Source organism: Jaculus jaculus, chromosome 5, assembly GCF_020740685.1.
Source record: "Jaculus jaculus isolate mJacJac1 chromosome 5, mJacJac1.mat.Y.cur, whole genome shotgun sequence".
NCBI classification, from domain to species: domain Eukaryota; kingdom Metazoa; phylum Chordata; class Mammalia; order Rodentia; family Dipodidae; genus Jaculus; species Jaculus jaculus.
The window spans coordinates 97,266,746-97,284,295 of NC_059106.1; the positions used below are offsets into that span (position 1 = coordinate 97,266,746).

The window sequence follows — 17,550 nt, forward strand, 5'->3', positions numbered from 1 at the left end:
TCATCCATTTCTTTCAGATTTTCATACTTTGTGGAGTATATGCTTTGATAGTATGTCCCTATGATTTTTTGAATTTCTCTGGAATCTGTTGTGATGTTACCTTGTTCATCTCTGATTTTATTAATTTGTGTCTCTTCTCTCTTTCTTTTGGTCAGATTTGCTAAGGGTTTATCAATCTTGTTTATCCTTTCAAAGAACCAACTCTTTGTTTCATTAATTCTTTGGATTGTTCTTTTTGTTTCTTTCTCATTAATTTCTTCCCTAATCTTTATTATTTCTTCCCGTCTACTGATTTTTGGTTTGCCTTGTTCTTCTTTTTCCAAGGCTTTAAGGTGAAGCATTAGGTCGTTTACTTGCGACCTTTCTAATTTCTTAATATAGGCACTTAAGGCTATAAATTTACCTCTTAGGACTGCCTTCATTGTGTCCCAAAGATTTTGGTATGTTGTGTTCTCATTATCATTTGACTCTATAAATTTTTTGATTTCCATTTTGATTTCTTCATTGACCCATTCATCATTTAGTATTGTATTGTCTAGTTTCCATGATTTTGTGTATGCTCTATAGCCTTTCTTGCTACTGATTTGTAGTTTAATTCCATTGTGGTCAGATAGAATGCAAGGAATTATTTCAATTTTCCTGAATTTGTTAAGATTTGCTTTGTGTCCTAATATATGGTCTATTTTAGAGAATGTTCCATGTGCTGCTGAAAAGAATGTATATTCTGCAGCCTTAGGCCAAATGTCCTGTATATATCTGTTAAGTCCATTCCTTCCATGACCTCATTTTGTCCAAATGCCTCTCTCTTTATTTTTTCCCAGGATGACCTGTCAATTGCTGAGAGTGGGGTGTTAAAGTCACCCACTACCATTGTGTTTGGTGGTATCTGTGACCATAGTTCTAATAGTGTTTGTTTGATGAATTTGGGAGCCCCCATGTTAGGTGCATATATGTTTAGGATTGTAATGTCCTCCTGTTGGAGTGTGCCCTCAATTAATATAAAGTGACCTTCCTTATCTTTCTTGACTAATGTTGGACTAAAGTCTCCCTTGTCCGATATTAGGATAGCAACCCCTGCTTGTTTTCTAGGCCCATTTGCTTGAAACACCGTCTTCCAACCTTTCACCCTAAGGTAATGTCTATCCTTTGTAGAAAGGTGAGTTTCTTGGAGACAACAAATTGTAGGATCCTGCTTTTTAACCCAGTCTGCAAATCTATGTCTTTTTGTTGGGGCATTGAGGCCGTTGATATTAAGAGATATTATTGAACGGTGTGGATTTATGTTTGCCATTTTTTTTTTAATTTGTTTTGTGATTCTGGTTGTACCTGAGCTATCTTGTGTTAAGTAGTATTTGAGTATTGCTTGTTTTTTCTAGGTTCCTTATATGTGTGCTTTTCCTTTTCTTCAGCATGGAGGATTCTATCAAGTATTTTCTTTAGAGCTGGTTTTGTCTTCAAATACTCCTTTAACCTGCTTTTGTCATGGAATGTCCTTATTTCTCCGTCTATTCGAATGGATAACTTTGCAGGATAAAGTAACCTTGGTTGACAGTTGTTATCTTTCAGAACTCAGAATATATCACTCCAAGCCCTTCTGGCTTTAAAAGTTTGTGTTGAATAATCTGCTGTAATCCTGATGGGCTTACTTTTGTAGGTAACTTGATTTTTCTCTCTAACTGCTTTCAATATTTTTTCTTTGGTGTGTGTGTTTGGAAGTTTGATTATAATATGGCGAGGAGAGGTTCTTTCCAGGTTTTGACTGGCTGGGGTTCTAAAGGCTTCCCGTATCTTAATCGGCACCTCTTTCCCAATTTGGGGGAAATTTTCTTCTCTGATTTTGTTGAAGACACCTACTACACCTTTTGAGTGAAATTCTTCTTCTACTATGCCCTGAATTCTAATATTTGATCTTTTCATAGTGTCCCGAATATTTTGAAATTCCCACTCATACTTTTCTATAAGTTTGTCTTTCTCTTTGTTGGCCTGTATTAGATCTGCCACCTGGTCTTCTAGCTTAAATATTCTGTCCTCTCCTTCATCCATTCTACTGGTGAGATTTTCTACAGAGTTTTTTATTTCATTAACTGTGTTCTTCATTGCTAGTAATTCTGACTGGTTTTTCTTTATTATTTCTATTTCCTTATTTATGCCTTGTATTGCCTTCTTTATTTCATGAAATTGGTGTCCTGCTTCTTCTTTGATTCCTTTGATTTCCTCTTTAAGTTCCTCTTTGACTCCTTTGATTTGTTCTCTGACTTCTTTGAACATACTTACAATCATTCTTTTGAAATCTTTTTCAGGCATTTCCTCTAACTCGTTCTCACTGGAGGTCATTTCTGATGCATTAATATTTTTAGGTGGATTTATATCGTCTTGCTCTTTAGTGTTTCTTGTGTTATAATGTATATATTTTTGCATCTTGGATTAAGTTAATGCTTGGATTTTCTAGCTAGCTGGGTATTCTTAGCTGTATCAATTGATTTGATGTTATATATTTTCAGGGTAGGAGCTTAAGGTGTTAGATGTGACTCTTAAGACTCTGAGAGTATACAAAGGTGCTCCTAGGGGTTGAGTTTCCCTGCTATGGGAGTATTCAAGTAGGCTGAGTGGAATAAAACACCGGTAGATTCTAAAAGTTAACTAAACACTGTACCCATTTAGTCAAAAACAGCCCCAAGTATGTATGCCAGAGTAGTTATTATAACAACCAGATCCTCTATCAACACAGAGGTTAAGATTTCTGGTCTGTTGAGGGATCCTAGTCAGCTTGTGACCAAGTGAGACCCTTCCCTGGTGCAAACCCAGTTACCTTGGATGATTTTGGTCTCAGTCAAGTTGCTGCCTGGGTCGTCGGGCTGCTGTTCTGATTTCTGGAGCTAGGCACTGGCTTTTCCTGCAGGGCAAACCAAGCCTGGCAAGTGTGGCCCTGCAGCTCAGCACCCCCGCTGCTGGAACTGCTGCTGCTTCTGGGTCTGCTGTTGTTACCGCTCCTGGGTCTGCCGCTGCTAGGGGCCACTGGTACAGGTTCCGGAGCTGCTGTTGTTGCTGCTGAACTCTGCTCCTGCTTGGATCCCATTGTTGGCCCAAGTTGGCATGGTCGGGTCCTGGGATGCTGCTCTGTTCACTGGAGCTGGGCTCAGGCGGTGGGGGAGGGGAGGGAGCCACAGCTGCTCCGGTTCTCTCGCTGCTCTACGTGTGCTTCTACCTCATGGTCTGCTCCTCTGTTGCGCACTGCAGCTCTCCCTTCACGTTTCCTGGGTTGCGGAGAGCGCGGTGTGAGGGGAAGCTCCCGCACCTGGCTTTTCCTGCGGCTGGAGCTGATTCTGGCGGCTTTCTGGTGCCCCCCGCCGCCGCCGCGGTTCTTGGAGCTACCCGGGCCACTTTTGCCGGCCTGTGCGGGCTCTGGATGCTCTGGATCTCTCCTACTTCTCCGCTGCCGCTTCAGTTTCTTATACACCTAACTTTTTAGTAAAAGTGTGTATTTTGCTGAGGTTTTTTGGTCTTTTTTCCCCCCAGGCTGCTTTGGCGTGGTACCTACGCCGCCATCTTAACCGGAAGTCTTTTAAACATTTTTGTGAAGAAGGGTGCTGTGATTTTGATTGGCAGTGCATTAAATCAATAGACTACTTTTGGTAAGATAGTCATTTTTACAATATTAATTCTTCCAATCCATGAGCATAGGTCTTTTCATATTCTAGTGTCTTGCTGAGTTTCTTTCTCCAGTGTTTTAAAGTTTTCATTATAGAAGTATTTCACTGCTTTGGGTAAGTTTATTCCAAGTTTTTTGTTTTTTTTTTTTTAGGCTATTGTGAATGGTTTTATTTCCCTGATTTTGTGTGTTAGTTTTTTACCCTGTCACTTTGTTAAAGTCTTTATCAGGGGTTGAAGAGATTGCTCAGTAGTTAAAGATGCTTGCTTGCAAACTCTGATACCCCGAGTTCAATTCCCTAGCACCTATGAAAAACCAGATGCACAGAGTGGCACATGCATCCAGAATTTCTTTGGAATTAAAACAGTATTTTTACTTATTTGCATATTTGCAACCAGAAAGCGAATGGGCGCACCACGATCTCTTGCTAGTGTAAACAAACTCCTGATACATGACATCGCTTTGTGCAGCTGACTTTGTGTAGGTATTGGGGAATCAAACCCAGGTAGTCAATCTTTGCAAACATTTTTAGCTACTGAACCATCTCTCCAGCAGGAGATATTATGAATATGTTTGTAGCTGTAATTCTTGTTTATATGTTAGCAGTTCATAAATTAGCATCTTTAGCCCAGATTTCTCTTTTGATGTTTCGATCTCTATATTCTACAATTTCTAGACTTTGTCTAGAATGTAAGCTGCATAATAGCAGATGCCATTGCCTGTGTCACCTACTCAATTTGCATACTTAGTTTGCTTAGCAAAATGTTTTGGGAGATTAAGTAAATGAATATGTACCTCAAATCAAATTCATGATCATCTTCCTTTAACTGCTCCTCTCCTAATGGTCCACCTACTATGGGGTATCCCCATTCCCTACATTGCCTATCCATCAACATGACATATTGAAATTTGATAGGTGTCCTTGTTACCCATTTTTGTAAGTCTCCACTGCTCCAGGACAAGCTATTATCTCTCCCCTAGTTCTATACTAGTAAATACTCATTTATTCTTGTCCTTTTTCAATCCATTCCCTATGCTGCTATTAGAGTCAAACAAAAAGCTAAGCCTACACAATCTGATGCTGATGTTCTGTTTGAAGCAAGCTGCTCTTAGAACACAATTTAAATTTGATCTTCTGGGCAGTTGTACTTCCACCCCTGAATGATCCTTTAGCTTCATTTTGTGCTTTTGGACTTCCTACACTGTTGACATTTTTGCTTTAAAAAAACTTTTTTTTTTTTTTTTCAAGGTAGGGTCTCACTCTAGCTCAGGCAGACCTGGAATTCACTATGTAGTCTCAGGGTAGCCTTGAACTCACAGTGATCCTCCTACCTCTGCCTCCCAAGTACTGGGATTAAAGGCATGCGCCACCACACCTGGCTTTAAAATTCTTTTAGTAATCATATTTTCTCCTGCCTTTGTACTGTAATGTTTACTTATTAGCTTTTAATAATCCTGTAAAACAAAATGTCTAATGATAGAGAAATGAATGTTTCAATATTTTGAGTAGATATTTAAAATCCTAAAAGGGTAGTGTTATGTGAAACATTCTATTCTTGAATAGTATGCTGTGAATTTTACAAATAAGCACAAACATTTTCTGTTGTAACATGTTCCACTTTCAGATTATATACCACTTCTTAATATTCCCTTAAGGAGTTACATTTATGCTTATTTAAAATTTTATTTATTTATTTATATTTTCAGGGGGAGAGGAGAAGACAGGAGAGTAGAAGAGAGGGGAGGGGAGGAAAGGAGAATGAGTATGGGCATACCAAATGCATGTGTTGGCTTGAGCATCTGTATTGCAGTCAGGTTTGCATTGCTGGTAGAAATCACCCAACCAAGTGCTCTTATGGGAAAAAGTGGTTTATATTGGCCTACAGGCCCGAGGGGAAGCTCCATGATGGCAAGGGAAATTGATGGCATGAGCAGAGGGAGGACATCACTCCCTGGCCCACATAAGGTAGACAACAGGAACAGAAGAGTGTGCCAAAAACTGGCAAGGGGAAGCTGGCTATACACCCATAAGCCTGCTCCCAGCAATACACTGCCTGCTGGAGTTGTTAATTCCCAAATCTCCATCAGCTGGGAACCTAGCATTCAGAACACTTAAGTTTATCGGGGACATCTGAATCAAACCACCACATTATGGCTTTATGTAAGTGCTAGGGAACTGAACTTGGACCAACAGACTTTCCAAAGAAACATTTTTACCTGCTAGAGCATCTCCCCAGCTCTATTTACTCTTATTTTAAAATTAAAAAATTCTGTTGTAAATTTAAACCATAATATTAAAAAAAAATTATTTGAGAGAGGGAAAGAGGCAGAGTGACAGAGAGAGAGAGAGAGAGAGAGAGAGAGAGAGAGAGAGAGAGAAAGAGAGTGCCAGGTCTTCTAGCCACTGCCAGTGAACTCCAGATGCATGTACCACCCTGTGCATCTGGCTTACGTGGGTACTGGGAAATCAAACTAAGGTCCTTTGGCTTTGCAGGCAAGCACCTTAACCGCTAAGCCATCTCTCCAGCCCCCATAGTAATTTTTTTAATGCTTCAGTATTGACGTAGGAAGCAAATACAGAAAATGCCATAATTTAAAAAGCAGAACAATTAAATGTAGTCATAGCAAGGAATGACAAAATGTGGAAGTCTTCATTTTGTAGATAGCCATTATTTTTAGCAAGATTTCAAGTCACAAATTTCTAATTAGAAATAAAACAAATATTGGGTATTCAAATAAGCATCAAAGTTGAGCTGTGTTTTTCAGGTAGTTTTCTGTATTTAATTGTGAACAATTGAGGGACATTATTGTTTTGTTTTTTTTTTAATATTTATTTATTTTTAAATATTTTATTTGACAGATAAAGAAGGAGAGGTGGAGAGAGACAATGGGTGTGCCAGGGCCTTCAACCACTGCAAATGAATCCAGACAAGTGTGCCCTCTTGTCATCTAGCTAACTTGGGTCCTGGGGGTATTCAACCTGAATCCTTTGGCTTTGCAGGCAAATGCCTTAACTGCTAAGCTATCCTGCCAGCCCCTATGATTTCTTTTTATTTATTTATTTATTAGAGACAGACAGATGGTGGCGGGGGTGGGTGGGAGGAGTGAGAATGGACATACTTGGGCCTTTAGCCATTGCAAACAAACTCCAGATGACATCTGTCTTACATGGGACCTGAAGAATCAAACTTGTGTCCTTAGGCTTTGCAGGCAAATGCCTTAAGTGTTGCCTTAAGGCAAGTGCCTTAACTGTAAGCCATTTCTCCAGCCCTTGTTTATTTTTATATGATTTTTTATTTATTTACTTATTTGAGAAAGGGGAGGGGAGAAAGAGAGAGAAAAAGAATGGGTGTGCCAGGGTTCTCTAGTCACTTGTGCCACTTGGTGCTTCTGGTTTATATGGATACTGGGGAATCAAACCTGGGTCCTTAGGCTTTGTAGGCAAATGCCTTAAGTGTTGAGCCATGTCTTCAACTCATTATGTGATAATTTTATTGTTATATATTTTGCATTGAATATTTCATGTAGTTAAATATTTGTATATTATAGTCTATGTATTATACATGTGCTGTGTATTATAAATATTCTATAAAATTGTATCTGTAGAATAAGAAATTATTTTGCTTATTTTCATTTCAAATTGCATTTATTTATTTAAGTAACTTTAGCAATATGACACTATATAATATGTCCTGATTATTAATTTTCCTTAATTTTATTTTCAATGTACTGAATCTCCTTAATTTTTTTTTTCAGTTAGTACAGAAGATTAAATTCTGCAGAAGAGAGCAGTTGAGTGATGGAGTTTTCTTTAGAATATGGAGGCCACGGGAACAGATGAAGTTGACAAGCTAAAAACTAAATTTATATCTGCTTGGAACAATATGAAATATAGTAAGTATCATGATTTGAGCATTGTAATGTCCTAAGCTGTGGTGAAGGTATGTGTTATTTTCTTTAAGTCACTGGTGATCAATTGAGAATGAGCGAAAATTTTTACCATGGATGGAATATTTCTGAAAACAATGTTAATAATGAGTCTCCCGAGGGGCTGGGGAGATCACTTAGAGGTTAAGGCACTTGCCTGCAAAGTCTAACAACTTGGGTTTGATTCCTCAGTACCCATGTAAAGCTAGATGCACAAAGTGGCACATGCATCTAGAATTTGTTTGCAATGGCTGGAGGGCCCTGGTGCGTCCATTCTCCCTCACCCCTCACCCCCCACCACTTACAAATAAAAAAAGAGTCTCCTGAAAAAAGAATGAGCTGAATATTATCGTTTATATTGCCTAGAAACAAATGTACTCTGTGAAGCTCTTTTTGTTTTTGCTAATTTAAAGAGTATTTTGGGTCTGGAGAGATAGCTTAGTGGGTAAGGCACTTACCCGAGAAGCCTAAGGACCCATGTTCAACTCCCTAGATCCTGCATAAACCAGACGAATGCACAAGGTCACACATGCTCATGCCCACAAAGTGGCACAAGCATCTACAATTTAATTACAGTGGTTGGAGGCCCTAGGCACACAAATTTTCTCTATCTCTTTGTCTCTCTCATTATCTCTCAAAAAAAAAAAAAGTATTTTGATATCCTTCTAGTTGATTCCAGAATTTGTCAAGTTAATAATCAAGATTAACCATCTTTGCTGGGCATGGTGGCACATTCCTTTAATCCCAGCATTTGGGAGGCAGAAGTAGTAGGATCACTACAAGGCCACCCTGAGACAAAAAAAAACTCAAAAAACAAAGATTAACCATCTTGCATCTTGACCAGTTTCCACTGGAAGTTCATATACATTGTAATGATAACAAAATTCAGCAAGAGCATTTGATGATGCATACTCCCAAGTAAAGTGTAACCTGTGCTCAACCTTCTGGTTCCTTGGAGGTGATAGCTGGCTAACTAGGTAGGTACAGCTTGGTAACTGGATGACATTAAAGTAAAAAACAAAACCAAACCAAACAAAAAAGTTGTTACTTTTTTTAATGCAGAGGCAGAGTTTATTAAAATGAATCTTAAACATAGGTCTTAAGCATTAGGATTATGGGAAAGAGAGATGACTGGAAAGGAAGAAAGTAAGATACACCCAAGAGCTTGGGTATGGGGTTCTCAGAGAGTCAAATTTTGTTAAATTTTAAATTTGAAAATATATAATTAAAGCTTTAATTTTATTTAGAAAAAAAATATATATATATTTGAGAGAGAGAGAGAGAGACTTCTTGTTGACTGAAAATGAACTTCAAATGTATGCACCACTTTGTGCCTCTGGATTTATGTGTGTACTGGGGAATAGAACTCAGGTTGCTAGGCTTTGAAATCATGTGCCTTTAACCACTGAGCCATCTTCCCAGCCATAAATTTTTATTTTTTAGATTTATTTTTGTAGCGCTGGGGGTTGAATGTAGAGCCTTACGCATAATAGGCTCACACACTCTATCTCTGTGCTGTACCTTCAGTCTCAATTCAATCCTTTTTGAGATAGGGTCTTTCTATATAGCTCAGACTATCCATGAACTCTGCTTGTAGCTCAGGTTGGTCTTGAACTTGCCTTGGCCTCTTGAGTGTATGGGTTTCAGGTACGCACCACTGTGTTCAGTCAGTAGTTTAATTTTTTTAATATATTTTTATTTCTATGTATTTATTTGAGAAACAGAAAAAAAGAGGCAGGTGAGAGAATGGGCATGCCAAAGCTTTTAGCCACTACAAACAAAATTCGGACATATGTGCCACCTTGTACTTCTGGCTTACAGGGTACTGGTGAATCAAATCTGGGTCCTTAGGCTTCATAGGCAAGTGCCTTAACCATTAAACCATCTCTCCAACCCAGTAGTTTACCTTTAATTTTATTTATTTATTTGTTCATTCATTCATTTCTTTATTTACAAGCAGAGAGAGAGAGAGAGAGAGAATGAATGAATGAATGAATGAATGAAATAGTGTGCCAGGGCCTCTAGCCATTGCAAGGGAACTACTGATGCATGTGCCACTTTGTGCATCTGGTTCTACGTGGGTACTGGGGATTTGAACTTGGGCCATTAGGTTTTACAGGCAAGTACCTTAACTGTTGGGCCATCTCTCCAGAAAAAAAAAAAAAAAAAAAACTTTTAAATTTATTTTTATTTATTAGAGAGTGATAGACAGACAGAGAGAGAGAAAAAGGCAGATAGAGAACGGGTCCTCCAGCCACTGCAAATGAACTCCAGATGCATGCGCCACCTTGCGCATCTGGCTTTTGTGAGTACTGGGCAATCAAGCCCTAAACCAGGGTCCGTAGGTTTCACAGGCAAGCGTTTAACCACTAAGCCATCTCTTCAGCCCTTATTTCTTTTTATATGATTGAATTAGTTTACCTTTCATCAGTTAATGTTCATTTGTATCATTTCTGTTTTTGAGCTGTTATGAATAGTGCTACTGTAACATTTGTGTACAAGTTTTTGTGTGACCATATCTTCAATTCTAAGTTGATATCTCTGGGTGCAATTGCTGAGCCATATATTATCTCTGAGTGTTGGGGTAAATATTTTTGGTCCCTTGCTGGTATCCAAATGGGTCTTTTTTCATCTTGAGGGAAGACGCATCCAAACCCTCTCCCTGCTGCGGGGAGTGGGTCTGGCCCTCTCCAGGCCCTAGTCAATGAGTCTCTCCATCTGGCCTTAATTGAGCTGTATGTGACAGATGACAGATTCCAATGTTTTTGGAATGTAGACATTTTTTCATTTCTAGAAAAATTTAAAATATTTAAGGTGAACAATGCGTTCTTTAGCTGATCATGGGGGGTAGTGATTCCCCCTTTTGTTTTTGTAATTGTGATTTAAGTGTTTGGTTATATTTTCCACGATGGCTTGGCCTCGAGGTTTATATGGAATGCCTGTGGCATGTGTAATTTGCCACGTCTGGAGGAAACTTGTAAAGTTTTTGCTTACAGAGCAGGGGCCATTATCTCTTTTTACTTGATCAGGCAGCCTGAGAGTGGCAAAACATTGAAGCATATGACTAATGGCATGTTTAGATTTCTTCCCGGCATGTGCAGATGCCCAACAGGCACGGGAGAAAAGTATTAACTGCTAAGAAGATATATTTAAGTTTTCCAAAGGGGGAATAATGAGTAACATGTATTTGCCAAAGATGGATGGGGCAAAGGCCCAGAATGTTACTCCCGGAAGTTTGGAGGGGGGAAACCTGGAGGAAAGGTTGGCAAGACTTGCATGTCGTAATAATCTTTTTAAGATTTTTATTTGGTATTTGGGGGAATCTTTGTATAAGGCCTCTCCAGTTGGTGTGGATTAGGGAATGAAATTGGATAGCCTCTGAGACAGTGTGACAGTGTGATAGTGAGCCGCAGAGGCCAATTGGCCAAGCTATTTCCTTCAGACAGGAAACTTAGTAAATCATGATGGCCTCAAAGATGTTGTTTGAAGATAGGGTGGACACTTTGTTTGAGTAGGGTGCGAGCCTGGATCATTAAGGGGGATATAGGGTTGGAATCAAGTCTAATGTGAGTTTCAATAAGATTGGGCAGTAGATTTACCACATAGAGGCTGTCAGAAAATAAGTTGAATGGTTCCTGAATAGTATGTAGAGCCAGAACAACTGCAAAAAGCTCTTTGTACTGTGCTGATCCCTCTATTTCCTGAGAGATAAACTTGATGGGCTCAGGTTTGACTCCCAGTTTAAAGGGTGGGGGGGGGAATACACAACCATGGAAGCCCCCAGGCATCCCCCATCTGTAACAGGTGAAACTGTATCTAGGGTAATGATCGAGCCCAAGATCTTAAAGGGAGGCACACTTTGAACTTTTTCAGGAGCTACTTTAAAGCTGTGAGTATGAAGGATAGTTAGACATTGATGGGTAAGGTCCTGGAGTGTGGAGGAATCTAGGCACCCAAGAATAATATCATCCATATAAATATAAAACAGAGTATTGGGGAGATTGATAAGAGAAAATGGATGACAGGTAATATTGACAAATGTGTAGGCTATTAGCCATGCCCTGAGGTAAGACAGTCCACTCAAATCTCCTATCTGGGCCACAAAAATTAACAGTGGGTACAGAGAATGCAAATTTTTCCATGTCTCCTGGATGGAGAGGGATAGAGAAGAAGCAATCTTTAATGTCAATGATAGTAATATGCTATATATTGGGAATAGCTGGGATCCATGGGAGTCTCCTCTGGGGGGTCCCAAAGGGGATCATATGTTCATTGCTCTTCCTAAAATCATGTAAAAATCTCCAGGACCCATTAGGCTTTTTTATGACAAAGGCAGGAGAGTTCCAGGGACTAGTGGAGGGATGGATATGTCCAGCCTCCAACTGTTGATCAATAAGTATGTGGAGTTGGTGTAACTTAGAAGAAGGGAGAGGCCACTGCTTAGCCCATATAGGATCCTCTGGTCTCCACTGGATTTTAAATGGGGGGTGGGTGGGCAGTGGCCCTTAGAATTGGGGGTGTTCATTGGAGTACTTTGTCTGAGTTGCTCAAAGTAAGGGTCATCTCTATAATTGGGATGACATTCCCTCCCTTCCTTAAACTGATGTTGATATTCTTTTTCATCTAACAAATCGTTCTAAAAGGCCTTATGGTCAGTAGTGATGAAAGCCTCGGCATCTCCAAGGATGTCTTGCCCCAGTAAGTTAGCAGTGAGCCCAGTTACCATGAGAGAGTGGACTTCTACCCTGTCCCCACCTGGGTCAGTCCAAGGGAGCCACGTGGCAGTCTCCCAGGAGGTGGACTGCCCGCCAGCTCCCAGTAGGGGATGGCCAGGCACAAGCTGCTGGGAGGGGGGCACTTCCTCCTTTCTCAGGACCATTCGGTCTGCTCCAGTGTCGATGAGAAGTTTGAATCTTTTATTGCCAATATTTAAAATAATTTTGGGTCTAAGGCCGGGGACCAGAGGGACGGTCCAATGGGCTTTGATGGCTTTTCCTCCTTCATTTAATGGGACTGGGGGGATCCCCGGGAGGAATTTAAAGGCTTTCCCTGTATGTCAAACTTCGACCAACACTCCCTAGGTCAGTGAAACCCCTTCTTGCATTTAGGGCAGCGGGTGTGAGGGGTGTTGGTTGTCCCCCAGAGGGCAGGGGAGGCTTTGTCTTGTTGGGGCACTCCTTTTTAAAATGGTCCTCATCCCTGCCCCCGAAACATGTTGATTTTTTAGGACTTAACTGTAATGCGCAGATTGTAGTGGCCAAATCTCTCTGTTTATTTTCCTGAAGGGCGGCAGCCATGGCCCTAGCCTGATGGGAGATAGTGCCAACGTCCTTGGTGGCTACAATCCATCTACTTATGGAGTTGTCCTTGAGACCCGCACAGGCGACATGATGATCGGCTGTCATCCCTTCCCAGACCAACATTTTAGTAAACTGGTCCTGTAATGCCTCTGGGGGAAATTTTCTTTGGAGTCTTTTTTCCACCCTATCTATAAATGTAGCCAAGTCCTCAGATGGTTTTTGAGTAATACCCATAAGGGGAGGCTCAGAGGGTCCCTCATCAAGCCCTTTCCATGCTGCCAAGCCCAGTGCCCTGACCTGGTCCCTATACGGGTCAGGTATAGCCACCTGTTGAGTGCCTATAGCATATTGATCAGAGATACTGGAGAGCATCCCAAAAGTTATTGGTACAGGGGACTTTTGACTTTGGTTTTGCTCTGCCTGTGTATGGCACTCATCTTTAAAAAAGGCACACCACTTAATGCATAGGGAACCCAACAAGACAACCCTGACTATATTTTTCCAATCTTGGATTGTACAAGGTTGATGGGCAAGTCCCTCTAACAGGGTCTTAGCCCAAGGAGAGTTAGGTCCATCCTCCGAGACTGCCTTTTTAAGCTCCTTAAGGTCCTGAGCTTCCCACGGATACCAGGCAGCAGGGTGATTGCCCCCAGGATTTAGATTGTCAGGAAATAAGAAAGTTTTATTTTCTGGTAGTTTGGTGGCAGAATATGAAGGAGAGGCTGAGAGGGTCCAGAAAGGATTAGTCAATGGAGGAGGTGGGGGAGGTCCCCTGGAAGGCCAAGGAGCACTCCCAATGGGATTGAGTGAGGGGTATAAGGATCCACCCTTTTCTGGGGTTTTTAAAGCTGCATCTCAGGAGGAGTAGCCAGATCAGGCTGTATACTGTCTTTTTCTTTTTCCTCTGTCTTCTGTTTTTGTTTGGTTGGCCTTGGAGGGAAGCAGCCCTTAAGGGCCGGGATCATAGGGAGGACCCCTAAGGGAGTATCTGACCCTTCTCCACATGTGCCCGATGAACAAGGGCCTCTACCGTATTCCAAGTGTCCCAATCAAAGAGATTTCCTTCTGGCAGCCATGGTGCCAGCTTAAGAAGGCAATCCCAGGTCTGTTGAGCCTGATTATCAGTCACATCAAGCCCTATACTCTTTAGGAGTACCCTGAGAGATTCTAAAGCAGGATTGGATTTAGAGGTGGACTGTCCCATATTATAAAGTCAAGAGAGAAGTGTCCATAAAATTAGGGCAATAGCAACCCACAGACACATGAGTACAACACAAACACAAGGACCCAAAAGATAGGTAAACATGCTGTAGAATTAAGTTCAGATTTAGATCCGTGACAGCCAGACGAGTCTGTGTCCTTAGGGGATGGCTCAATGATACCAAACATGGTGTGGATGGGAGCAGGTCTCCCCAGCATATTTGCTTCATCTTCCAGGACAGAGCCCTCACTCAAATGAGGGGGAAATACGCCTTGAGTCTTCTCCAGGTCTGCCCACATGGTGTGTCCACTAGGGATGTATGATCTGTTCAGAAATACATAAGCCACAGATGCAGCTTGCTGGAGAACCGAAAATGAAAGGAAAGAGAAAGAGAATGAAGAGATGTTGACAAGCAAGTACAGGTTATAGAAGCAAAGTTTAGCACATTATATATGAAGACTGCCTCCTAACTTATGAGGGCACACTAACTGTCACATGCACACCGATTGACCTCCTCAACAAGAATGCCTCACATGGGGCACCAGTCTGCCGGGTTCCTGTAGCCCCATGTTGGGCACCAGACTGCCGGGCTCCCTTGGCAGGTAGTGCTGAGGAAGGACCAGGCCTGCTGGTTCCTCCCAAGGGGTTGAGGAGGAGGGTGAGTGTCAACAGCCAGGAACACACCACCAAGCCGGGAGTCTTGTCAAAGCAGGAACTCACTTTATTGTTACAGGTGGTTGCCTATATAGTGTTGAGAATGAGGGTGGGGATTCTAGGATGGGGGGAGAGGTAAGGACCAATAGTATACTGTGACTTTTGAAATGATTGGTTCTAAGCGCACGCACACACGCGGGAATTCCAACTCCTATGTGGAAGTAACAGGCCAGAGGCCATTAGGTGTCTTGTTGAGTCATAGCTGGCCAGAGGCAGATCGCCAAACTTTAGCTAGGCTGAGGAAGTTCCACTAGGCCTTGCGTCTGGGCCTTTCAAGGTCCAACATCTAAGATTAACTTTCTGAGTAACTACCAGACTGTTTTGCAGAGTGATCCCATCTTTTCACATTCTTTCCAGCAGTAGTTAAGAGTTTGAATCTTTCCACATCCTTGCTAGCACTTGTTGTTCATCTCTTGTTAGACTGCTTCTAGTGAGCAGGAAGTGAAATCTCATTGTGGGGTTGATTTGCATTTCCCAGTGACAAATTCATGAGGAGCATGTTTTCTTGAGCTCACTGCCAGCAGTTTATCTTCTCTGAAGAGGTATCTGTTCAGATCCTTTGTCCATTTTATAATTGGGTGAATTGTCTTTAAAATTTTTTTTTATTAGTTATGTACACAGTGTATACAACCATGTTAGTATCCACTCTGCAGGGACCCTCTTTGGTGGGGAATGTGCATTGTGCATTGTGGGGTTACCCATCAGTTATGGGTAAGAGGCAATGTCTCTGTGCATAATGTCCCAACATGTGGCTCTAACATTCTTTCTTTCTCTTCTGTAAATTTCCCTGAGCCATTTTGGGTTCGTTTTAGGTTTACTTCAGTGATGAGGTCTTGGAACCCTCTGTGTCTCTGAATAACTGGTTTGGTAGGAGTTGAGTGTTCTCTGTGTCTATCTCCCTCACCCTTGTGCTTGTAACAGGTTCACCAAGAAAGCAGCACTTTTGCTTATTTTCCCATTTCTCTATGGTTTCAGATGGAGCCCTGGTGATGTGCAATGGGATGATTCTCTCCTCAGGTTCTGTGTCCATCTGAAAAAGAGAAGCAAATACTCCAGTGGAGAGTGAAGTCAGTACCAGATAAATGGGATAACCATTATTAATTTAGAGAGAATTTAATAGGTGTAGGCACTCTTGTAGCCCACGATGTGTGGGAGCTTGATAATGGAGAATGGGCTCATTTTATTGAATGGCCTTTTTTTTTTTTTTAAAAATAATACAGTCACAGGAGTTCTTTGTCTTCTGGATACAGAGTACTTACCAGTTGTATGACTTACGAATATTTTCTTGCATTCTTGTGTTTGTCACTTTCATAATTGTGTCCATTGAAACACACAACTTAATTTTTTTTTAAAATTTATTTATTTATTTATTTATTTGAGAGCGACAGACACAGAGAGAAAGACAGATAGAGGGAGAGAGAGAGAATGGGCGCGCCAGGGCTTCCAGCCTCTGCAAACGAACTCCAGACGCGTGCGCCCCCTTGTGCATCTGGCTAACGTGGGACCTGGGGAACCGAGCCTCGAACCGGGGTCCTTAGGCTTCACAGGCAAGCGCTTAACCGCTAAGCCATCTCTCCAGCCCCGACACACAACTTAATTTTGATGCAGTCTAATTTGTCTGTTTTTGGTTGCTTGCACTTTTGATATAATGATAAAGAAATGGTTGCCAAAATGAAGTCATAAAAATTTATAACTCTGATTCCAAGTATTATTGTCTTATACTTAGGTTTTTTTAATCCATTTTTGGTTAATTTTTATATATAGCATGAGATATAAGTTCAATGTTATTGCTTAATATGTATTTGTTTAGTCTTTTCAGCATCATTTGTTGAAAATTCTATTTCTTTTTGATTGGTCTTGACACATTTGCCTAAAATAAACTGAGCATAGATACATAGGTTTATTTTAGGTCTCAGTTCTATTTCATTTTCCTCAATGTTTGTACCATACTGTTGTGATTTATGAAGCTTTTAGTAAGTTATGAAGTTGGACCCTGAATCTTCCAACTTCATTTTTCCTTTTCAAGATTGGCTTGGTTGTTCTTATTTCCATGTAAATCTTATGGACCATTGCATTAGTTTCTAAATAAAAGTCAGCTAGGGTCTGGAGAGATGGCTTAGTGGTTAAGGGACTTACCTGTAAAACCTCAGGACCCAAGTTCAATTCCCCAGAACCCATGTAAACCATATGATCAAGGTGGCATATATGTCTGGAGTTCATTTACAGTGGCTGGAGGCCCTTAAGTACCCATTCTCTCTCTCTGTGTGCCTCTTTTTCTCTCTCTTCTTTCTCCCTCTGTTTCTTTCTCTGTCAAATAAATAAATAAAATTTTAAAAAATCAGGTAGGATTTTGATAGAGATTTCATTGAATCTGTAAATCAGTCTGGGAAGTATTACCATTTGAATCTTAGGATATAAATGATGATATGTGAATGCCTAGTACATGCTGTGTAGTGTTGATGGTGTGTGAGTACCCAGTACATGCTGTATAGTGTTAATGTTATGTGAGTATCCAATACATGCTTTGTAGTACTGATGATGTATGAATGCCCAATACATGCTGTGTAGCATTGATGATGTGTGAGTGCCCAGTACATGCTGTGTAGTACTGATGATGTGTGAGTATCCAGTACATGCTGTGTAGCATTGATGATGTGTGAGTGCCCAGTACATGCTGTGTAGTGTTGAATGATGTGTGAGTACCCAGTACATGCTGTGTAGTACTGATGATGTGTGAGTATCCAGTACATCCTGTGTAG

The 17,550-nt window shown here is 40.9% G+C and overlaps 1 protein-coding gene across 9 annotated transcripts in view; it reads left to right on the forward strand.

Annotated features, from left to right (window-relative positions):
* Atg4c (autophagy related 4C cysteine peptidase) overlaps positions 1–17,550 on the forward strand; it is a 113,635-nt gene that overhangs the window by 13,447 nt on the left and 82,638 nt on the right. For 6 of the 9 annotated variants that reach the window (XM_045150470.1, XM_045150477.1, XM_045150476.1 and 3 more), the window contains one exon: positions 7,406–7,543. In XM_045150470.1, coding sequence (XP_045006405.1) covers positions 7,468–7,543 — 76 coding nt within the window. In that variant the 5' untranslated portion in view covers positions 7,406–7,467. Of the gene's footprint in view, positions 1–3,516; positions 3,633–7,405; positions 7,544–17,550 lie in introns of all 9 variants that reach the window. The other 3 variants (XM_045150471.1, XM_045150472.1, XM_045150474.1) reach the window with 1 other exon arrangement.